This window comes from Lissotriton vulgaris, chromosome 4_1 (assembly GCF_964263255.1).
Source record: "Lissotriton vulgaris chromosome 4_1, aLisVul1.2, whole genome shotgun sequence".
Taxonomy (NCBI): Eukaryota; Metazoa; Chordata; class Amphibia; order Caudata; family Salamandridae; genus Lissotriton; species Lissotriton vulgaris.
The window spans coordinates 2,037,999,222-2,038,025,052 of NC_141691.1; the positions used below are offsets into that span (position 1 = coordinate 2,037,999,222).

At 40.5% G+C, this 25,831-nt stretch overlaps 1 protein-coding gene across 1 annotated transcript in view; it reads right to left on the minus strand.

Annotated features, from left to right (window-relative positions):
• Nucleotides 1-852: 852 nt before the first annotated feature.
• Nucleotides 853-25,831, minus strand: part of LOC147724919 (fucolectin-1-like) — a 33,818-nt gene continuing 8,839 nt past the window's right edge. The window contains exons 2-3 of the mRNA XM_086918133.1: nt 23,813-24,095; nt 853-1,006 (exon numbers count right to left, since the gene is read on the minus strand). Of these exons, the coding sequence (XP_086774259.1) occupies nt 853-1,006; nt 23,813-24,095 (437 nt within the window). The remainder of the gene's footprint in view (nt 1,007-23,812; nt 24,096-25,831) is intronic.

The following is a 25,831-nucleotide window of genomic DNA, read 5'->3' on the forward strand; positions in this document are numbered from 1 at the left end:
ACATAATTTCCTGTATGTAAACAAAGGAATGTGTAATGTTGTCTGGTTCAGTTATAAGGTGCTCAAATGTTCCTGGACCAAGGTTACTTTGTGTTAAACTGCTAAACAAAACTATAGGATGCTTTCTACCTACTTATTTTTGTCCTTTCTTCTGTTTTAGTTCTGGTTTGACATGACAGCTTTCTGTGACGCATTGCTACCAATTGTTTTAAATATACATGCATTTGGCTTATGCTCCACTGGCTGGAGTATTACATTCTATTGGCTGTTTGGTTATCATTCCACTCTACAGGAAGTTCTTGCTTCAACTGGAAATTATGAATTATCATGCTGTTTGTCACATTCAGTTCTCTGTCTTCTGCATGCATCTGATACAGACAGAAATCATATTTTGCTACCTATTTTCCCAGCACTGGTAGAGCCAATAGGGCAGGGTTTAATGTGATACACAGCATTTGTGGATGCAGCACAAGCAAACAGCATTTGAGTATCTCAGTATTTACTTACATAGGCAAGCTAGAACAAACCATTTGGCTTTGCCAATGCTCTTTTTCTTAGCCCAGTACAATTTCCTCTGAAACGTGAATTTTAGCAATACTATAATCATATCACTGGCATTTTATTATAATACAGAAAAATACATGAAAACCTAAAAAGTAATTAGAATGGCTGCTTAAAGGAAGACATCATACACCAGATTTTTCTAATGTGCAATTAACTATCTATTACAACATACATGTAAGAAAGTAAGTAATACAGAGTTTAAGGTAATTTCCTAGACGATGGTGCAGCCAGGCTTATCAGAGCTCGGTGTGTCTTGGATCATTATACACACTATCCGATGTGTCCGTTTTACATTGTTTCCAACACCGGATAAACCTCTACTTCACACAGAGAAAGGAACTGGGTATACTTTGGAATTTGGATATGGACGTATTGTCCCACGATCCCCTTGCAGCAGAATACGGCAGGGTCGTAAATGTTCATCTGTGTGAAGACACCACAGCTGTGACAAAAGAGATAAAAGCAACAGGTTTAAGTTAATGAGAAACAATCCAGCCTAAAAGCAAAGCAACAAATCATAAAAAGCACTATCTTTCCCTTTTTATAAACACATTTATGATTCCCCTACACCTAAATAAAGAGGGCAGCCTAAAAATCAATTTGGGTTACGTTATTTGGACTCCCTCCAATCTTACCTTTCATGATGGATTAGTACATGCCATGTCTGTACATAGAGAATGTGATGGCTTTACCCGTACTTCCCTTTTCTTGGTGGCCCACCTTTACTAATACCTTACTACTGCCTAATCCAGGGGCGTAACACAAGCCCCCGCAGCCCATGCGGTGAGGGGGGGGGGGGCAGAAACTCCAGGGGGTCCCCTCAGCACTCTACTCTGTCCGGAGTGCTCCTAATTGAGCCCAGAGGGGGCCCCTCTACATACCTTGCAGGAAGGCCCCCTCAATTTTCATTACGCCAGTGGCCTAATCAATATGTTACTGACCTTCATGAATGTCTCCTAAGTTGATTCCCACCTATATTCATATTTCCAGAAATTGAATTTGGCACAATTTGGTACACTTCTCATTGATCCATAAACGTTTCTCAAGAATCATCATCTCATTTAGAAGTAGAGATGACTTCCCCTTACTTTATATGATTATTTACATTTCTGGCCCGGCTGGGGGTCACAACATTAGCAGTGATGAACAACATTAAAATGTCAGTAAAACAATCTGAACGTAGCAGCAGATTCACCTGATAATCTCTTGAAATTCCAGCCAATGGGGTGAATATGCTAAAGTACATTTTCCAAAGATCACCATATCTCAAATTCCCATCCTGTATTATACATGAGAGATTCCATTTCCAGAGTACACATAGACAACAGATTACTGCTAAGATGGAATGTAAGTTTGGGTAATTTCCTCTCCACATCAAGATGACAACAGGGGGTTTTCCTGGGTTGTGCCTGTGCTCTCTGTACAGAGATTTAATACATCAGGATATTGGTTGATGAGGATGTAAACCCTTTTCAATCAACAAACACAAAAGGCACTAAATTAACCCTCTGGTAGGTTTGCACAAAATCAGTGAGGCAATTTGCAAAGTATTATTGAAACATAGAAAGAGTATTAAAATGAAACAGAACACAAGAAATATCCTAAATCAATAAATAAAATGCTTAAAATGAAATGAGACTCTAGTGACAAAAATCCAATCGGTAGAATCCGATATATGTGATTATAAAGTATTAGTACATTGGAATGTTGGGAGCTCCATTGCAGACAATGGAGTGCTCCCTGCTTCTACGGGCCGGTAAAGGCCCGCAGAGCAACATTCCAATGTTCTACTGAGGCTTCTCGAAGCTCGAGGGGATTTATATCCCCTCGAGTTTCGAGAACCCATTGTTTAATTTGTTAGAACATTCTGCCCTCTAGTGGCAGAATGTTCTAATAGCCTTATAGCCCTTCGTAGCAGGGCTATATCGGCAATTAAAGTCCCGCTGTCTCGTTAAAGTCCCTCGCCTTCGGCTCGGGCCTTTAACGATTCAGCGGGCCTTTAATAACCGGTAAAGCCCGCTACGGCGGGGTATAAGGCTATATTATGTGGATTCAGTGCCTAAAAACGCAAAGACCCACTCACAGTGCTCTGGCCATGCCAGACCCAGAGAAAGTCACATTTTCAGGCTGACTAGAATGAACCATGCAAAAGACACACAAATAATAGATGGAATTCAGAAAAAACTAAAACATTCACCCCCAGTCAAGTTAAATCCATTGTTCTTTTGCTCACCATGCTATCTCAGTGTAAGCCCAGCAATATGCAAATCAGTCTTGACCCTGTTCATTATGTGAACAGTCTAGCCCAAACTGCCAGCCAGGTCCTTCATTACCTGGAAACAAGCATCCTAGGACCAGTTTATCAACCAGGCTAACTTGAAGACAGTGGCACAGTGAGCCCGAGGCCCACATCTGGGCATACCTGTTGCACTTACGGAGAGAAAGCAACAGGCACACAGGTCCCGTGGTCTACATGCCATTGGAGTCAAACTCGCCTGGCTGATGAATAGTGAAACCCCAAAACCAGTCCCAGGATGCTTGTTTCCAGTCCAGGGAGACCTAGCCTGGTAGTTCAGACTGGACTGATCAGATTGGGAGCAGGATCAAGACTGATTTGCATATGGCTGGGTCAAAACTGGAATGACATGGGCAGCAAAAACAATGAAGGATTTAGGACCAGATCTCTTTACTGGTGTGAAAGCTTGACATTGTTCAGCATTCTCTCCATCTATTGTTATTTTTGCATTTGTCACCCCGAGGGAAAAGGGTATGCCCAGACATGTATCCTCTGCTCTCCATGTCACTGGAGTCAAGAAACAGTATAAAGAGTGGTCCCAGTAGAGCAACTTCTAAGAACACACACAATTTGAACACCAACAGGTATGCATTTTCGCACCTTTAAAAATCTGTGTTCCATATTATTTAACCATATCAAACATTTGGAGATGTGGCTTAATTGGGTAATTGCCATCATTTGTAACTACTGGAGTCAAGATAGCCTGACTGATGAGGGGTGAAACCCTGATACTGATCCCAGGATATTTGTTTCCAACAAGGGAGGACATGGCCTGGCAGTTCAGGATGGACTGTTCCTATGGGAGCATGGACAAGTCTAATTTGCGCACGGCTGGGTTCATAGTAGAGTGGCATGGGGAGCAAAAAAATAATGGCATAGGCCCAGATCTCTGTGCTGGGCTGAATGCTTGGATTTGTTCGGCATTCTGTCCATCAATTTTACTTTTCGCATTTGTCAACGCGAGTGGAACAGATATGCCCAGACGTGGGTTCCCTGGTCTCCATGCCACTGGATTCAAGCTAACCTGGCTGATGATGGTTGAGACTCAAAAATTGTCCCAGGATTCTTGCTTCCATTCCAGAGAGTACCTGACCTGGCAATTTGGTATGCAGACAGAATATTAAGTTGGAAATGACAACGTGCACAAATATGGAGTTGGAAACATTGTGACACAGACATATCGACAGCAAGAATATCGTGGTCAAGAATATCGACTTTAAGGTAAGAAATATTGTTTGAAAAAATATTACAGTCATTAACATAATTTGCAAAAATATAGTTGTTTATAATATCGATTGGTTAAATAGTGTTATATATTTTAGTACACATTTTAAATATACGTGATCTATTTTTTTGTATAAGTATTGTTTTTTTTAAATATGTGTTCAATTTTAGTAGTTATCAATTTTATCTCAATAAAATGTTGCATTTTTCTCTCCAGTAGTGGGTTGGGTGTTTAAAGTGGAATAGGAAGGGAAGAAATTGAAATATAATAAATTAATGATTATATTTATATATTTATTTAATTTAGATTTTATAATGTTAATTGTCGGAAGTCATTTATTAATAATTTATTATTAATTGCTCATTTAATTATTATTTATTAATTAACTGGTAATTAATTATGGTAATCATAATTTTTGTTTCATGAGCGGGTTGTGGGGTTTATAGGGTTAAAGGGTGGGGAGTAATTGAACTATCATAAATTAATGATTTTTTTAACATGTATTAATATTTAGAGGTAAAGGGTGGCAAGTAATATAATCTGAATTAGTTAATACTTATTTGGTAATTAATGTTAATTAACAAATTAACATTTAAATATGGCAATTGTGTAATTAATTTTATATGTGAGTTTTTGAGTTTATCGTCGTAAAGAATAGGAATTAATTTATGGTTTATTAATTATTAAGTAAATGTTAATTGATATTAATGTATTATTTTAAAATTAATTATGGAAATTGTGTAATGATTTTAGGTGTGGGTCGTGGGCTTTATAGGGTATAGGGTGGGAAGTAATTAATGTTTAATTAATTAATAATAAGTTGACCTTTAATATTAATTCATCAGACAATAATTAGGGTGAATGTTTCTTTTCTTATGTGTGTGAGTTTTGGTTTTATAGCTGTAACATTTGAGGAGTAAAGTAATTCTTATCTGTTTTCATTTTCTTTTTGATTAATCATATTTCTGTAATTGAATGGTAATTATGTTAACTATGGAGGTAGATTTTTTAAAAATGTAAATGTGTGTTGTGAACTGTGCGGTGTTATAGGGTAGGAAAAATAACACAATTACATTTATTAATAATTCATGTTTTTGTTTATTAATAATTTCTAATTAAATTGTCATTTGTCTGTAAATTATTTGTACATTTATGTAATACAATATATCAAGCTATTTGTCATATCTATTTAAAAAATCTAATATATTTCTATTTTTTAGATTTTTTAAATCATTTTCTTTTTCCTTTTTTTAATATATTTTGTGTTTGTTATATTATGTTTATTTTTAATGTTGACCTTACTGGACTGGGACTATTAGTTTTTTACCTATCCCCTACCCAACACTTTCCCTAATGTTGCCGTAACTGGAATGGGGAAAAGTATTTCTTGTGCCTCCACTATCCAACATTTTTTCTAGTGTTGCACTAAGTGTAGTGGGAATATAATGTTCTACCCCTCTTTTATTTAACACTTTTCCTACTGTTGCACTCACTGGAGTGGAAGTAGGAATTCTTACCCCTCCTCTGTCCAAGACTTTACCTACTGTTGCACTCACTGTAGTAGAACATTTTAGTTAAAAGACTTATAAATAGTTTAATATTTTAATTTATAATATGATGTATTATTATTGGTGTGTGTATATATGTGTGTGTATGTTTTCAAATTTTCCTATAAACAGTTATAAAATCAATTAAATTTGATAGTGTTCTAATTGTTTTAAAGTAAATATATATATTACATTTTGAATACATACGTTTACATTTTGTAAATTCTATTTATTTACTAAAATCTATATTAAATCCATTTATCTTTTTAAAGTTAATTTTAATATTTATATATTTAAAATGTATGTTTATACATACATTACAATCAACATATTATATATATTAACTATATTTTGACATCAATATTGGTATACCATATTTTTGTACTTACCAATATAAATATAGGATGATGATATTTTTGATATTGATATTTATATCTCAATATTTATGAATGAAGATATTTTAGGGGTTGATATTGGTATATATAGTGAACCGTTGAGAGCAGGGTCAAGACTGATTTGCATATGGCTGGGTTTAACAGGGAGCAAAAAAAATATGAATTTAGGCCTAGATCTCTTTACTGGGGTGAATGGTTGAAATTATTCAGCATTCTGTACATCAATTGTTCTTTTTGTACAAGGTTAGTCCCACTAAAAAAAGTTACCTTCCCAAAGTCAGGTGCGAAGAGTCGAGAAATTCAGGAGTGCATGCGAATGCCATCCAAGGCTCCAGGGACTGTGTGGGCATCTCTTGGGGTTCAGAGACTCTAGCAGAGGCCAGCAAGGCACAGGGTGGAGCAGTTGCAGCAGGTCAGTTAGTCAGTTGCAGGGAGGTCTCTATGGAGTAATGTGTCACTGTAGCTCACTGTAGCTCAGAACAAGAGGTCCAGTCTTTCTTCACAGAGGGTAGTTCAGGCCCCAAGCAGCATTGCAGTCCTCTGGAGAACAAGGCTGGCCCCAAGCAGTAGGGCAATCGTCAGGGAAACAAGACATGCCTAAAACAGCAGGGCAATCCTCTGGTAGCAGCAGAGCAGGTTCTCAGAGGAAATATGAAGGCCTATAGCAGGTAGTCAGTCCTCTGGGGAACAAGCCAAGTCTCAAGCAGCAGAGCAGTCTTTTCAAAGCAAGGCAGGCCTCCAGCAGTAGCGCAATCTTCTGAGAAACAAGGTAGTCCTTCTTCTGTAATGTCCTCAGCTAGAGGAATGTGCTGAAGAAATGCTCTGGATGTCCAATATTTATACCTTGTGCCATCCAATGAAGTGGGGGAATTCTCTAGTCTATCACCCACATCTGGTTCTGAGAAGTTTGCCCCATGCCCGCCAAGTGCCTGTGCTATAGACAAGTCCTTTGAAATGTAAATAATACATGAAACAGCTCCACCGCCATCTTTTCTGGAAGAATGGGCCATCCTGTCCACATCTAGTCCCCTATTGTTCACTCTCTGGGTCCAATACAAATTCTTGATTGTGGAGCGACATTAACAGCAATGGACAGCTGAAAAATTCTAGATTGCCTAATAAGCTAATGGGCAGGAAAATATTAACTTTCTAAAAGTGCATTTTTTTAAATTTTAATCTAAAATCTGATTTAACCATCAAAGAGGATTTTAAACTACAATTCCTTTGAATCCAAGCTAAACATTTCTGTCTGCTCCCAATCAAACGTTAGCACCTATTATATTTAATATGGTTTCTGAATGTTATTCACTGGAGGAGGTAGCGCTTAACGTAGTGAAAAATATTTTTTTTCACTACCAGGACATATAAAACCTACGAACACATGTCCTATTTTTTTAACATTATGCACCCTACCCTTTGGGCATTTAGGGTCCACCCTTCGGGTTTATTACATGTATTCAAACCATGTCTTGGCCTTACAAGATATTTTTTTTGCTAGCCAAAATGGCAGTTAAAAACTGCACTTCAGGTTGCAGTGGCAGACCTGAGGCATGTTTTAAAAGGCCATTTTAGTGGATGGCACAATGAGTGCTGCAGGTCCACTAGTAGCATTTAAGTCGCAGTCCCTGGATGCATATAGTACCATTTTACTAGAGACTTGCAATTAAATTGAATTTACCAATCAGGTTAAAGCCAATTGCACCATGCTTGAGGGAGAGAACACACGCACCTTAGCACTAGTTTGCAGTGGTAAAGTGCACTGAGTCATAAAAGACATTCAAAACAGATTTGGCAGAGGAAAAGTGGGAAGGCAGACATTTTGAGTGAACCTGCAGAGAGGGCCACAGCCAACAGGGAACAACTATGACGTTAATGAAAAGGGCAGAATCATCCTCAAGGAGAAAAAAAAATGTAAGCCTTCGGTGAGCAGACTATCTACAGATATATGTAATTCCAATAATATGTGACACATTTTCTTAAAGAGGTAAAAATTTCACATTTATTCTAATTGAACTTAATCTACATTTCTAAATAGGTAAACAATAGTAATTTGAGTAAGCTAATCTGCATTTATTCTTATTTTATTGTAATAATATCATTAAAAAGTACATTAGATAACAAATTTCAAGAAATACAACCAAACATAACCATTCCTACAGGCATCCATTTAACACTATCTGTATGGTATTTCAATGTGTGTATAGAAGTGTTCTTGCTGTCCCTGACTGCTATTGTATCCAATGCTGCTTACTTTGTATTTATATGCCCCCTAAATTGGTGCTTGCTCCTATTTTAACTGATTCTGAGGACATCCTTGCTTAGTGTTGTATTGTGGGAACTAGACATTCATCTACCTTAAGAGACCACCAAGGAAAAATATACCAAAGGTCTTGATGGGATATGGGACATTATATCGGGATGCATAAAATCAAATGCAGAGTGGGAACCCCTGGTAAGGAGAAACAATACCTTTGAATAAATCCACTATGACCCTAACTAACCAAATCATCCGGGCAGTTTAGCAGATTATAAAGAGAAATTATGGGAACAACTAGTTGACTTGGGTACAAAAATGGAATCCCTCAGATAGGACATTGACTCACTTGTAACCAGGATGATTGATCTGGAAAATAAAGCCACTCAACTGAACAACCCTGGCTCTGAGATGCCATAAATGGTTAAACTGCTACAGACCAAGTCAAACTTAACACTCATAACATGTAAGAAAATGGTTAACAGCTTGTTAGAAATGGGGATTCTGGCTGGCAGAGGTGCCTACCATGTCCAAGCAGAACCACAAAACTCTAAAAACGGTAAGTCAGATACACGCCCTCTATTAACCTTTGCTCACACTCTGGTAGCTTGACACAGAGAAGACAGGCTTAATTTATGAGCCAATATGTAAATGATTTGTTTAACACTTCAAAAAGTAGCAAAATGAAAACACCACAAAAAGACTCCATATCAGTTTATAAAAATAGATTATGATTTTATAAATAAAACTAGACCAAAATGATAAAAATTCAATAAGTAGAAGGACAATGATCACAGTGCCACTGGATTCAAGCTAGCCTGGCTGATGAAGTGTGACATACCCCAAAACCAGTCCCAGGATGCTTGTTTCTAGTCCAGGGAAGACCTGGCCTGACTGTTCCTATTGATTGTAGTGTGAAGACTGACTTGCATTTGTCTGGGGCCAAACTGGAATGGCATGGTGAGCAAATAAATGATGGCTTTGGGGCCAGATCTCTGTACTGGGGTGAATGTATGACATTGTTCTGCAGTCTATCCATCAATTGTTCTTTTTGCATTGTCAACCCGAGCTGGACGGTTATTCCTAGACGTGGGTCCTGTGCTCTCCTTGCCACTGGAATCTAAGCTATCCTGGCTGATCAGGGGTGAAATCCCAGAACGGGTCCTATGATGCTTGTTTTCAATCAAGGAAGGCCCTGGCCTGGCATTTCTGGCTGGACTGCACCTAATGTGGGCAGGGTCAAGGCTGATTTTCATATGGCTGGGACAAAACTGGAAAGGCACTGTGAGCAAAATAACTATGGATTTAGGTCCAGGCCTCTGTACTGGGGTAAATATATGACATTGTTCTGCATTCTGTCCATCAATTTTTCTTTTTGCATTTGTCACCCAGAGTGGGACAAGTATTTCCAAACAAGGGTCATATGCTCCCCTTGCCACTGGAGTCAAGCTATCCTGGCTGATGAGGGGTGAAACCCTGAAACTGGTTCTAGGATACTTGTTTCCATTCCAGTGAGGACCTGACCTGGAAGTTTGGGCTGAACAGTTCCCATTGGGTGCTGGGTCAAGACTGATTTTCATATGGCTGGGTCCAAACCGAAATGGCATGGTGAGCAAAACAATGATGGAATTAGGCCCAGATCTCTGGACTGGGGTGTATGACATTGTTCTGCATTCTGTCCACCAATTGTTATTTTTTCATCTTTCTAAAAATGACATTTCTAAAATAGTGATGTTAAATCCAGCTTTGGCAGCGAAGAAGATTTTACATTACCATTCCAATATTAAACATGACAGAGCTACTCCTTCACAATCAGGAAATGCATCCTAAAAGTCTCATTAGGAATTCCCAGTGAAAGGGGTAAGCCTCAAAATAGTGAAAAACAAATATATGTGCTCTTCTCCACTAGATCATGCAAAATGTAAATGTGCACATCCTACCTTTTAGTTTCATGGCACCCTGCCCTAAAGGCTACCCTGGGGATACCTTAGACATGACATATGTGTGATAAAAGATCAGTTTAAGGCTTTGTCAGAAGATTTATATATCAAGTTGAGAATGCAGTGTAAATGGCACACTAAGCTCTGCAATGGCAAGTCTGCATTATATTTAAAGTCCTACTTGTTTGGGTGGCACTATCAGTGCTTTAGTCCCACTAGTAGAATTTAATTTATATTTAGTGCACAGGACTAGGGAATTACAGGTAAATTAAATGTGCCCATTTGGATACATCAATCAAACCCTGTTTTAGATGAGTAGCATAAGCACTTTAACACTGGTCAGCAGATTAATAAATATTTAATACAGAAAAAAGTTAAGGTAAGCAGGCAAAATGTTTGTAGAACACCACTCAAAATATGTCAGGTCTAACACAGCTAAAAAAACATTTACAATTAAGAACCCTGGAAGTAGGAGTAGAAGGCCTAGATGTTTGGAGGTGTATGAAGTGGGCTTGTGCTCATCTTTGATTGTTACAGTGAGGCGAGATTGGACAGGCTGCACAAGGGTGCATGATCAGAGGTTCCAGAACATCCTTGCAAAAGTATATTGCTACTCAGTAAAGAAGTATTCAAATATGTGAGAGAGCAGATGAGAGCTCATGTTATTAATACTTAGATTCATTCGTACAGGACATTTCCACAGTGACCCTTCAAATAAGCCTTGTGATAAAACCCATCACAGACACATGTAGAATGAATTAGGATCAACATTGCGAATTTCCATCGGTATCTATTTGGAGAAGGATTATCTAACCAGATTCTCCTTAGATTGAGAATCCGTGGTGGAGTTCCTGAACATCCCACTGTTGGTCCATGGTGCAGTGAAAGAGAAAATACAAGATAGAAACATGCCATATGCCATTCCGAAATGGGGTTGAGCAAGCAGATGGAAGAAACCTATATCAAACAGGTGAAGGAAGGTGAGGAAGGGATTATTAGACTTAATACCCTCTCCGTTGGTTTATCTTCTAGATAATCAGGAGTGATCAAATAGTGACTTTTGCAATGCATAACTTCAACATGAGAGTTACATTTTTCCTTTTTTCTGAACTATCATTGTACAATGTTGTGATTAATTATGTGTGGAGGGTTCTGCACCACTTCTTTTAACATAGCTATAGTTATTTTTTTGCTAAGGGAGCATATGGATGGCATGGTGCTGCTCACCCAATGAGAGCTCACAATAAAGGGGATCTCCCAATAAAAGTTGACTGTCCTGTAGGAGAAACTCTCTCATTTTCATAAATATCATGTATCAATACGCTGCTTATGTTTATATTGTTGCTCTGGGATAACATATTTATGCTTGGAGGCACCCAGTCCTATTTTCAAAAGATGCTGGAGTTTTCTGTTTCCTGCAGAGTATATATGGATATACAAATATTTAGGAGGGAACTGCTTCAAAATGTCTATCCCATATGTGCTATTACTCCACATGCTCTATAAAAGGTAATGAGATAGCAATCTATTGACATCTAGAGTTATACTTTCCAGTGCTTGACTTAACAATAGATAAAGAAAAGAAGAACCCTTTGGTCTGAGGAACTCTAAGCCTTAACAACGGTCAAAGTCTACTCCCCAGCCTAATCCCTTACTCAGGGTAGAACTCTTTTTTGGTTGACTTTCTCTCAGAACTCTCAGAATTGAGGGGATATACTTGTGTGAGTGGACATTCATTCAGTTTAGTATGCAACTACAGACAGATATGGGTAATGCATTTTCTAAGAAACTATAGGGTGCAATAAATACTTTGGGTTTAAGAGATATTTGGAGAGACATAGGCTGGGTTAAAAGGCATATATTTACATTTAAAGCACATATAAATCAGTGGCATGAAAATGCCATGTTCTGGGTGTCTTCTGGCTCACACGGCTGATGCTATTTGATTACATTTTCCAATCATTGCTTGATGACTGTGGACTGGCAATATTGCCCATTTCATGAATGAAGTGGATGCCTCAGTTATTCTCAAACTGGGAATAACCCTTAAGTCTGCATTAATGTAGGCAAGTAGCTGCTCTCAATACTGATGCAACATATGTATTAGTTCTGTCTTCCAGAGCAGGCCTGCTCTTGTCAGTTTTAGTCCACCCAGATAAGTCTAAATTCATTAATGGTAGGCAAGCACAGGACAAGATATGAAGCCTGAGCCATATGGTGAGATAGATGTGCAATGAGTCTCCCTGGGTGTTAAGAACATGTATGTGTTGACTGCTTTTTGTTTAGGATGATTCTGGAATGGATACAATATGGCCTATATTATATCACAATGATTATGTTCAAATAGGTGAACGAAGGACAACTCAGTTACGTTTTAGCTGGTCAGTGGTGTAGCTTAAATGTTTGACAAATTGGGATACACTGCAAATTGATCTCTTTAATACCATTCACCCTCCTTATTTGCAGAAAAGTGCAGTCATTTACTAATTTTATGTTATACTACTAATAGTCTTGCACTTCTTTCTGCCCCTTCTGATTATTGATAACACGGGCATCCTTGAGGCACTGATGCATTACAATAGCTCTGTGGTGTATATAGTCCCATCTCCCTGTCTTTTTTGATTTGTATTTGCTGGAAATTGATACATTTTGGGTTCACATGGTGACAGGCAGATCTGTTTAGGATATAGCATGGTATTCATGGCACAGGCAACTGCATAACCCCTACCTCTGTTACTTGTTATATACACTTTTAAAAATGTGAGCGTCACAGGGGGATTAACTACCTTCACATCTCCCTATAAACTCATCCATTTTAAACCAGACTCAATACTAGGAGGGAAAGTCGGCCCTTATGAGAAATCGCAATGAAGTTGGATGTAGGTCCAGAGTAGACATGTTTCATGGGGACACGCTGTAAATTAATTTTGAGGTGTGGGAAATGTTAGTTTTAAATGGCCAATAGCCTATATACATTTTGGGAATTAGAAATATAATACAACTTGATCTTTTTAGGGCAGGTGCCCTCCCTTATTTGACAACATATGCTGTAATTTACAACAGTGATTCATTCTTTTTATGTCTTTCTGTGAGATGATGGGCACAATAAAAATGAATAGTCCTCACTGTAATTTACTTATTTCAGGCAATTCTTTTTACTATGAATAGGGGCTTCTAAGAAGCTCTGAAGAATTCTACAATGCACTATGGTTGGGATGGTTCCCAGCTCAGTGTTCCTATTGCATCTCAAATCAGAGGGTACCTAGGTGTTACAAAATTGAAACTATGAAAATATTACTCCAAGCTCTAAATATTGTTCAATTGATCCTTGATGGAAACTGTTTTGGGTCCACATGAAGCAAGCAGTTGTAGGCAGGTCTGCTTGTGATGTAGCATGACTTCCATGGCATACGCAATTAAATACCATGTGGCTCAATTTGCACTATGAATGTTTTTAATATACTTTTTTTAAAGTTCAAAAACCTTTATTGACTTTTTGCACAGTAGAGCAAAGTGACAAAAGGGGTCACAATCCAAGCACAAGCGTCTTTGATACATACAGTGCAATTGTCCACGCAATTATGTAAACAAACTAAACTTACCCATTCCCCAACCGACTGACAAAGAGGTCAAGAATTAATGCAAAACTGTCAAGTCTATGGTAGTAAAGTCTATTAGCGCTTATGGAGAAGTAGCGATACAGTATGGCTTTGCAAGAGGTCACAACATTATTTTGAGACAGAATATCACTAATAAAGATAGCACAGCATCACACCACCCTCATCCCCAACACCGTTAAATACAATAGTTAAGACCTTGATGCTTCCATTCCTGAGTCAGAATGCCAAAGCGCCCCGTTCTGGGAGCTCATGTCTCATGCGGATACTAACTGTGAGGTGTGGGGGCAGGTTCCAGTTCCGGGTGCTACATCCTTCTCCCCCGATCTGCTTCCTGCTCCAGAAGATGTGAGGTGAGTGGGCCCCAGATGTCTTTCGGGCGTGATTTGGTGTGAAGCATGTCTGCGTAGTGGTGCATGAAGACTTGCCATGTAGACATAGTGTGAATCCAGTCCTTACATTTAGGAGCACGACCTCTCCCCCACCTACACGCCACCTGTCATTTTGTCAGCAGTAATCCCATTGCTAGGAACTTTTTGTGCATTGTTTGGATTTTCTGGGTCAAATCTATAAGGGCCATGAGAGGGCATGGTGTCATCTGGATACCTATCATGGTCGATAGTCCCTGAAACGTCTGTGCTCAGTAGGCCATCACCTGGGGGCAGTCCCACACCAGGTGTAAAAACCCTGCTCCGTCCTGACCGCATCACGTACATGCATCACTGTCTCTGAGGCGAAACCTTTGCAGCCTGTCCGGAGTATGTTATAGGCGATGCAAAAATTTAAAATGAATGAAGCGTAACCTACTGTTGCAGGTCACTGTCTCTGTTTGCGCACAGCTAAGTTCCCACTGTTCATCCGTCAGAGTGACATGTAGATCAGTTTCCCATTCCTGCCTGGTGCGCACTGGGTAGGAGGCCGGCGTATTTTGTGTGCCAAGGGCTATATGCTTGTAGTATGGCATGCAGTGGGCCTAATGTATCAGTCTCCTCTGGAAAGGCAGTTGTTACAGCCTTCACATTCTGTCGAAGACATGTATACATTAATGCGTCCATTGCCGTCGGGCCGCAGGTCTCAAAAAATTGTTCCCTGGAGCTGAACTGCCCTCCCACTTTGAGATCTCCCCAGGGGCATCATTTAAGTTTCCCCAGCATCTTCCGACACAGCCCCTTGTAAGTGACTTGCCATAATTGGTTTCGCGATTGGGACAACATAGTAGAGTACAACATGGGAATCTCAAGCTTACAAGCTGCAATGCCAGTATTGTACAGTCCACGGCAGACAGGTCTCGTTTGTGTTCCTTTACCACTGTGAAGAGATAGCACGTTGTGGGTGTTGGGGCCATATAGCCATCCTCCACTGGTAAATGGGTCATAAAGGGAGGTGGGTGAAACCAATATGTAGGGAAGTGGGCCTGTGCACAATAGTAATATAGTTCGAAAATGGGGACATTGTATCCCCCCTTGTGGTATGGCAGCATTAAAATGATAAGGTTTAATCACGCCTGTTTCCCACCCAATATAAGCCTCGTAAGTTGAGAATTGAGTGTTTTAAAGAAAAAGTCCTGGGATGATAAGTTACATTAATAAAACGGTACAAAAGTGTGGGCAATAAAACCCTCTTAATATAGGAGGTCCTCCCCACCATGGAAAAGGGAAGGTGTATCCTCTTAGTGACGGTGTCTGTAATTTTGTCTATGGATGTATCATAAATTAGCCACATGAGCGCATCCCTGTCTCTAGCGAAATGTATACCTAGGTATTTTACCTTGTCCACCTCCAAAACAAGGGGATAGTACAGTTGGTGCGGTGGAGTGTTTTCAGTAAGGGCAAAGACTGCAGATTTAGACCAGTTGATTTGCACCCCGGAAATGGCCTCAAATTGATCTCACAAAGTATAGGGTTGAGATTATCAGGGTTATTTTAACATAAAGTGTCATATTATTTGCATAAAGGGAGATGAGTAGCTGTCCAGTCGGGTAGATTAACGCTTTATCATTATGGTGTCGCCAAAGCTTAGGGGCTAAGGGCTCGATGGTCAGGGCAAATAGGATTAGGGACAGCGGGCTACCTTGCCGTGTGCCACTAGATACAGTGAAAGGAGAGGATTTGGTCCCGTTCAGAAGAAATGAGGCCTCCGGGCGATTATATAACAATTGGATCCATTGGAGGAAGGTAGAAGGCATCCCCATATAACCCAGTGTGCCTAGTAGGTAGTCCCACTCCAGGAAGTCAAACGCTTTGGTAGCGTCAAGGAATACAGCAACTGCCGAGCATTTAGGGTCAATATCTTGTAATACAGCGGCCAGGGTTTGGAGATTGAGTGACGTGGCTCGACTCGGAATAAAACCAGCCTGGTCAGATAATACCAGGCGCTGCTTAAGTAGATTGAGCCGGGACGCCGGGACCTTGGCTAATATTTTAGTGTCGCAGTTTAAGAGCGAAAGGGGCCAATATGAGTCACGATAGTGTGAGTGTTTCGCTGGTTTCAACAGGAAATTTAAAAGTGACTCTCGCATCGTTATAGGCAGACTACCTTTCTCAAATGCTGCGCAGTACACCTCCTTCAGGATTGAGGCCAGTATTGAATCGTAGGCTCTATAAAATTCTATTGGCAACACCTCGGACCCCTGGGCCCATACGGATTTCATCTGCATGATAGCATCTGTAATTTCATCCAGTTCTAAATACAGATTGAGAAATTTCCGTTGAGTGTCCCCTAACCAGGCGAGGGCTCTATCCTCAAAGTAGCCCGGCAAGTCAAGAGGGGTGCTTGTTTGGGAGGAGTTACTATATTAGTCCCTAAGCCTGCACAATTGACCAGGGAGGTTCCTATGCATGTTGCCTTGTGTATCCTGCAGCTCTGTCACATAATTGAAAAATCTAGGTGGTCTGATCGCGGCAGTCCAGAGCTTTACCTGGGCGGTCCCCCTCACCATAAACGCTATATGGTGTTTCCCCCAAAACTTGCACTTCCTATCAGCAAGATCTTCATATTCCGTAAGTTTGCTGCGTATGGTGGCCCTGGTGCCATTCCCATCAAGATCTGAGCCCAGCCCATTTTCCAATTGTTTGAGTTCTCTTTCTAATGTGGATAAGCTATTGCGCAGTAATTTCAGTATGCCCTCACCCTTAGGTGTGCACCAGCGCCGGATCATAACCTTGAATGCCTCCTACAAAGTTGCAATGCTAGGAACAGAATCTTAATTGCGATCAAAAAAGTCTTGTATGTCTTGTTCCAGCTCAGTTCTAAATGCCGCGTCTTGAAGGTGCAATGGGTTGAGGCGCCAGCTATTGTATGGAGATTGTTGGAGGGGTGCATGTATCTCAGCGATGACAGGGGAATGATCAGAGTGGGTACAAGCCAAGTGGGTCACCTGCCCTAGCTGGTGCACCATACCCTTGGACACATATAGGTAGTCTAGTCTGGCCCAAGCTGAGTGGAATGCCAAGAAGTGTGTGTACTCCGAGTGCATGGGGTGGTTATATCTCCAGGAGTCAAGTAAGTAAATCTCATCAATAATGTCTCGTAGCACTATCTGGGAAGTCGTATAATGCCCCAGGGAATCTCGGGACCTATCAATGTGGGGTTGCATTAATGTACTAAAGTCCCTGCCCCACATGTAGGTTGTGTCTATCCCCTGAATTCTACTCCATAAGCAAAGGAAAGCCCGCGAATCATCAGTATTAGGTCCATAATACTTGGCAAAGTTCACATCGTGAGGGTGAAATCAACCTCAGAGCAAACAGAATGTGCCTTCTGCATCAGTTTCCGACCCACCTGGTACGAATGTCACCCCCCTTTTGACAAATATAGCCACTCCCCGGGGGTAAGTAGAGCATGATGCTAAATTGCGGTGCAAGGCCCACCTTGAGGTGAACTGGGGAGTGGTGCAGGGACTTAAGTGCATCTCCTGTAGCATAGCCACTGTAACGTGAAGTCTATCAAGATAACCCAGAATCTGTTGTTCTCTCCAGGGTTGTTAAGACCTTGTATGTTGCACCACACTACTGTAATACTATTGAAGTTTTGCGTATCGTCAGTCATTGTATCATATGTGACATTCAGTATATATATCCCATGCAATAATGACTCCATTAGACTGGACAAGCTGTAAGGCAGTCATAGATGAAAATCCCCCCTCCACCCACACCTGCTCCCCCAACTTGCTGAGTACAGGACCCCCCTCCTCCCACAAGAAAAACATAATATAACTACTTGTACCCCTTGTTTACGTAACTTCCGGGGGTTTGCCCTCTCGGGAACACACTAGGGGCTCACGACCCACCTTCTTCCCTCTATACTCTCACCCACCCATTACAACACCAGTAGGTGGGCAGCTGCGGCAGGACAGAGGCAAATAGCCGAGCCAGGCATTATACCAAACAGTAAGTGTACTTATACATCACCAGCGTAATTCAGTTCTTCATGAATGAAGTGTCAATAAAAGTTCCAGCAGATACTGATGTCAATTATGTAGTTCAGCTGGGGTCCGACCTGGATGACGGGGACCTGGAGTGAGCTTGTACTCTTGACTCTGTGGTAGCCGAGCGGTGATCGCGCCGATGGTAGTCCTCAGCTTGCTGTGGATTCAGGAAGAAGTGTTGCGGTCCCTGATGGGTTATCTTCAGCTTTGCCAGATATAACATGGCATAGGGGATTTGTTGCGACTGTAACTTTTTCTTAACAGCAGCAAATTTCCGCCTGGTGTCCGGCACTGATTGCGTAAAGTCTAGGAAGAAGGCCAGTGTTGTGTTCTCATAATGCACCTGCTTCTTTTCTCGGGCAAGGCGCAGGACCGTGTCTCTGTCCCGGTAATTTAAAAAGCGAGCTATCACAGGCCGCGGTGGTGCCCCGGGGGCAGGTGGGCCGCCAGTGATCTATGTGCTCTCTCCACTGCGAGGGAAACCAAAAAGGATTCTCTGCTCAATAATTCCGCTACCAGTTTCTCAATGAAGTCCTCCATGCGTCCTGTGTTTGTAGATTCCGCCAGACCAAGGATTCGAACATTATTTCTTCGAGAACGGGCCTCCAAATCCTAATTCTTCTCAGCAGTTACTTTAAGTAACTTGTCCATCTGTGACATCTGGCTTTTACTCGTTGTAGTTCCATCCTCTAGATCAGACCCTCTAATCTCGACTTCGTTCAGGCGGTGCTCATGTTGTCCCAGCTTGGTGACAACTGAGTCCATACGTATATTCATTAAATCTATTTTAGTGTCTATGGACGTAAGACTCTGTTTCCTGCCAAGCAAAATCACCTTCCAGTCCTCTTCAGGCATATCCTTGACATCCGATTCCTCGTGCTCCTCAGAGCGCGACTTGGGAGTCTTGCACACCTCGAGCAGGATTTTGGCCTGCTTGGCATCAGCACGCACCATGGCGCCAGCTGGTGAGTAGAACGAAGGAGCGCAAAGCGATGTCCAGCAGCGGCTGACATGTGCAGATGTAACTTCATGAAAGCAGTGCTACAGATCACTGGGGAGACAGAGCAAGTAGTACCTGTGCAATGGTTGGAGCATATGGCAGTAGGCGCACCCAGCGTCGTAGCAACGGCTACAAATCAGAACCCGAACAGTTCATGACACAGCACAGTCTAGGCCTGTCAAGGTTGTATGTTCTTTGACTCCTATGCAGCGTGCAGGTAATGTCTAAAATCCAAAGCAATGTCTCCATAGTTACGATTATAATCACCAAGGGCGGCATGAGGAGAGGCTAACAATAATGGCCGGAGAAGGCGCCAATCATATCATGCGCACATCTGTAGCCCCGGATCCATCTACACATGTGTACCAGCGCCTTTCAAAGGTACCGATCAGCTATGTCCCTCGCCACCATGAAGCTACTCTCAGCACACCCAAGATAGCCGCGCCCGACAGTGTAAGTAAAACCTTAAGGATATCCAGGGCAGGGAGTGAGCAGTAATGTCCCTTCTGAGTCGAATTGTTAGAACTGGCGGGATGTGATCTTAAGTTCTCACTGGCAGCATGTAGGGTAATCTCCGGTTCGGTGGCCCTCACCGCCTCACGTTTCCTGACCGGGCGGTCCACAGCGCAGCATCAGGAACAGCCAGCGCCTACCGCTCTTGGTTTCAGCGGGCTCTTCCTCCACCGCCCGTCTGGCCAGACTCATGAATGTGGTATCACTGAAAGCAACAGAGGAATAGGTTTCACGCGGTGTAGGTTAAAGCACAGAAAATCAATTCAAGATGGGCATTATGAATGTTTACTGGCTGGACTGGAGACTCACAGGTGTGCAGCCATCTTGGTCGCACGCCGCCTAGCACCCCTATGTTTTTAATATTTAGGGCTTTCACAGGGTGAGTAACCACCTATTCAACCCAATATATACTTATCCATTTCAACCTGGACTTTACATGAAGTGACGATCGATCGCTATGATCAGTGGCATAAACACGGTATGAAGAAACACAGATACATTTTTTAACTCTTGTAAATGGAAATTTGGAGGTGGAGAAAGTTTAAGAGTACATTAAGCAAAGCATGAATCACTCTAAAAGAAGAACATTGCCTATAAAAGAGATTGCACAATAAAGAAAGTATACACCTGCCATTCCTGTGATCTTCAACCTGTTTTCAGTATTGCTTGAAATCCAGCTGGTCTGTGGGTCGGTAAGAGAATATTGTCCTGTGGGGCTATTCATTGCAAAGTCTTGGCACAGGATTTATTGCATGGTTGGTACTATGTGGCCACAACTTTACATTGCATGTATTCATATGTATTCCTAGATATTTGATGGGTTATGGGGTGATATGAGGCATGTATGGTTGATTTTTTTGGAAGGATGAACTATTAGCAATCAACACTGTTCTGGGTTACCCTTTCAAAGCAGACTCAGAACTTTACTTTTGGAAAAGGATCTATTGGACCCAAAAGGCATCACACAGAGGTATGCATCTACTGTAATAGTGCTAGCCTATAAAAGCAGAAAGCTCCACCTTTCATGATCCAGTGTCTTCAGTGAGTGTGGGTTATTTTGTTTATAGAGAGTTTAATCAGCAAAGTTAAAGACAAAAGTGCCAAAATGGATCACCCTGGTAATCACTTTTGGAATATATGCCTGATGCAGAAATTAGGGCCTGATTTAAATTAAGGCAGACAGCCTGTGGGTTCTTCATTAGAATAGAATGAATTATTCTGTCCACATTGTAGATAATGGCACATAATCACAAGCACAGTGACTTGAATGTGTTGAGCACTGTTCACCTGTTAAAAAACACCGCTCTATATACAAATAATTTCATCAGTGTTTTCTATTTTTTTTTTCAAATTTCTTTGCTTACATCACAAGAATTAATTTTACCACAACAACATTTTTACATAGTCTTTATCACAATGAATATGGCATGTGACACTAATATGCATCATAAACTTGTAAAGAAACGTAAATATTTGCAATCACATATATTAATTCATTCAAAATCTGTTGCCGTTGCCCAATACATTTCGGAACTTGAAGCAGTTCCTTCATCAGGGGTTAATCTGTAGACAAAACATATAATACATACATGAAAATACATAAGAATTCCACCAGTGGTTTACAATCTCAAGGGACCAGTAGATTAGCAACAACTGGTTTGTGGCTGGACTTCACCTACATTTCAAGTGACGGAGACCCCTGGGGCCAAAGTCAACCCACCATGTTCATGGACAGAGGGGTGGACAGAAGAATACCCCAGATACCTGCTAAGTTTTTTTTAGCCTCTTCAGCATACTTCGGCATACTTTAGCAACACTACACCACAACATTGATTCCTATGACAGTTTACCCAAAGAGTCCGAAAGTGAACTGGGGACTGCTTTCTCTGTGAGGCAATTGTTTTGCTTGGCCAAATTGATCCCTGTGTCTGGCTTTCGGTTAGAACTGATCACCAAATGAGTGTCCTTAGAGGCATTTTCAAGTTATACATTGTGACTAACCCTAAACCAGAAGTCACAGTAAACTACAATGATTTGTTGTGCAATATGAAAAGCTGTGATTCACTGTTCCTTCAAAAACGCACACCTACAGAACCCTCTGGTGGATTTTTTTCATTGACATGTCTCTTTAAAGAGAAAAATTCAACCCATTGTAAGGTCTGGCGTTTACTAAAATTATATGTATAATATACTTACTTAAACAGGATTTGAGCCACCTCTTCATCATTGGTCTGCTGCTGGGTTATTCATATTTTACTATCGCTGTTTACAGCATAAATCATTGGTCAATGGGTAACTTAACTTTAAGTGATTGCATTTACCTTTTTCACATAGTAGCACATCCACACACAAGGTGATTCTCTTCTGTGTCAGTGCATTTGTTTTTACTTTATTACTGCTTTAGCGTTACCTTTGTTTTTAGAGTTAAATTTAATAGTAGGATTCTTTCTGCCAGATAACAAAGGGTCCATTCAAGCTTTATCAGTTCTTGTTGCCTGTCAATGCTCTTTTAAAATCCTTTTGAAGTGTCATGTTTCACAGCATAATAAATTACGTCCACTTGAAACTGTTCTGCAATAGGTTATTCTCTTTTTACTGTGCAGGCAGAATACAAACTAAAAGCTACAATATTATACATGTCTTTAATTCTTTTTTTCTTGCTTTCTTTTTTATTTGCCCGTTTCTTGGCTTCAATCCTATTTTATTGGCCTTCTTTCTTTCTTGCTTTCTTGCTTTCTTTCTTTCTTTCCCACTTTCCTTTTTTCATTTTGCATATTTATCTTGCTCTTTTCTTCCTTCTCTTCTTTTTTCATTGCTTCCATATTTATTTCCACCTGTCTTTCCTTCACTCGTTTTTTATTTTCCTTCTTTCCTTACTGCCTTCTTTCAGTCTTTCTTTATTGTTTTTCTTTCGTCCTTGCTGTTTTCTCTTTATTTTTTGCATTCTTTCCTTCTTCCCTTTTTCTTTCTTTCTTTACTTTGTGTTTTTGTACTTGCAGTCTTTCTTGAGTTTTGTTTTCTTTATTAACTTCTTGTTTTCTTTCTTTTTTGCCTTCTTTTTTTGCTTTTCATCTTACCTTTTTATCTTTCTTTCTTTCTTGGTTTCTCAAAGGCAATAGCCTGGCTGTCAATGACTGCAGAATACGTTTTTTTAGGTCTAGTTAGCCAGGACAGTTTGATTTTACTAAAATGATTTGAGTGACATAGCTATTTATGGGGGTTTTCAGCAACACTATTAGCTTGTGGTAACCATGAAAACCATGAATTGGCAAAAAGCTGGTCGAAAACGCCTGGCCTATTCACTGTGCCAATACTTGCTACAAATGGGTTTTATAGTGTTGTGTTTTCTACTGTTTCGGCACTTCTAAATGCTTTACATTTGTCCCTTTAATAAAGTCTGACTGCTCTGAGCCACAGCACATTACTAGACCTGCTTTGAAATTGTAACTTTAGTACATGGTGATATCGCACAACACGGCCATATAATGAACTGTTTTCCTCACACATTTTAATATAAATTGCAACATTTCTGGCTGCTTTGTTCTGCAAACTTCAAACCCTAGAGGTCAGTGTTTGGTACAGCTTAGAAGATTACTTTGCAGTAGTATAAATGTATCTTCACTAAGGCATTTGTCAGGTCACCCGGCAGGTCAGTTTGAAGGAAATGTTCTCTTCCTAACCTTGGTTACTGTAGCCGACTCGCCCCACCACAGAGTTATTGTGCGAACCTAAAACCTGCAGCAAATATAACTCCCAAGGTTTTGGACTTCTGGGTAACTCGAAATTTTGAATTACACAGATTTCGAGTTACTCCAAATGAAGGAAGTCGAAATCTGCACCCCAGTCTTCATAGTGTTTTGGTCCCTGCTATTTTGGTGGCCTAATGACTTAAAATCCATCAAACTCTGAGAAAGATGGTTATAGGCATTCCTTTGTAGCTTTGATGCTTTATTAACTCTGGGAACAGAAGAGGGGTTCAAAACATGATTGCTTATTTAAAGTGATACAGTCCATAGAACAATAACAATGACTTACATTGGATTGATGATATCCGGAGAGGGTCCAACACGAACTTCAGCCAACAACAGGCGCTTTTGGCAACAGTCATTTCTGTTAAATATCCTGATTGCTGATATTTTGTAGGGTTTTCCCAGATTCAGGCTCCACCAGGGAGCCGTATCTTTCCCTGTGTGGCTGCAGGAAGACTTTCGGAAATCCATTGTATGTTGTCCATCAATGGCAAGCCAAGGAGTTGCCTTTGGTGATGCTTTGTACTGAGAACTCTGACGGACAAATCCATGCCGTGCTATATTATCATCTGGAAGAATGGAGAACATTAAGAGATATGACTCAACAGCAATTGAGGAGGGTGCAGAATAGTCTAAACCTCTGTGCAAGTTACACCTGAAAGTGCTAGACAAATGTTATTAACTGTAAGAAAAAAGATAAGATGAAGGCTAAACAAGCCAGCAACCAAGTGAGAGAGGTGAGGTCTGGGAGCAGTTTTGGGTATACATGTATTTTAATTAGGCCTTTTCTCAAGTACCACCACAGTTGTAGTTTTGAAATGAAGTATGGCCTATTAAGAGCAATTTCCTAATTTCGATTTATTTGCAAGTTTCAATAGTGATGCATAGTGGCTCTCAAATAGATCTACCTCATGAATATTAATGAGGAAGGTTGCCTTTTTTGACCCACTTTGATTTACTGCCATCACAGGGATGGTGGCCTGCTGGTGTCAACAGACCATGTAGGCGATTGCTTTGAAAAAAAGCAGATTTTTCAAGCAGCCTGTTTTGCTTAAAAGAAAACTATACTTTTACAAAGAAAAAAGTGAATTGTTTAAGTTTAATTTTTTCTTAAGTACGCAGGGGTTCAACAGACCCCTGCCTACTCTCCAAAAATATTTTCTCTACCATTCTCAAAGGAGAAAGGGTCCTTGGGAACCCTTTCCCATTCGAAAATGAGTTACCACCAACTTTAGGTTGGCGATAAAGTGCCAACACAACATATGTGCATACCAATGCGTATCAGTATTTGGAAGGGATGCCCTAAACACCCCGTTCCCAATAGTGATTCATAATCCCAAATTGCAATTCGTTAATAGGGTACCGAATCACAATTTGGACTTTGCACATTGGAAATGTTTTTTGTATTCGCAAATAGCCCAATTCTGTAAATTAGGCCTAGGGGCCCTATGTAGATAATCCCAGATTACCTATTCTTAAATACCGAATCATACCGAATCGGTATTTAAGAACAGGCAAATGGGATGTAGGTATTTTTACTGAAAGAATTACTGAATCGGTAATTACTGAATCGGTAAATACCGATTTGGTAATTGCCATTCATTCCTATGGGCCTGGAGGCCCATAGGAAAGAATGCCAATTACCGAATCGGTATTTACCTATTTGGTAAAAGGGGAAAACATTGAAGGGTGGCAGGGTGTCACTCTGACACCCTGTTGCACCCCTCAATTGTGTATGGGTGCACATGTTAAATACATACATGCCCTGAGGGCATGTATGTCTGCAACATGGCACTGTTGGAAAAGCAAAAAAAAAGCTTTTTCCAAGGTTTTCATTACTTACCACCAACTTGTAGTTGGTGGGAAATAACGAATCCTAAAAGGGGAAAAGCACTCATTTGAGTGCTCCCTACATAGCAAAATCGGTAATTCACCGATTTGGTATTTTAAGGAATCGGTAATTTACTGATTCCTTAAAATACCGATTTGGTAAATTACCGAATTAGTAAAATGCCCAGCTATATCTCATTTTCCAAATACCGGTCGGTAACGGCCGAAATTACCGAATTTCGGCCGTTACTGACCGGTATTTGCCTAACTACATCTGGCCCTTAATGACTTTACCTTGTTTTTGTCTATGGTGAAATGTTTTGATACACACAGGCCCATTTGTGTTATGCAGAAAATATTACATAGGTAGAGGGGGATGAATGTGAGTCTTTGCTGCTCAAACATTTAGAAAAAGAGTTGTTGCATAACAGCTGTCCACCTCATCCTCTCTTTTCACAAAATCATCAGGTTTGTC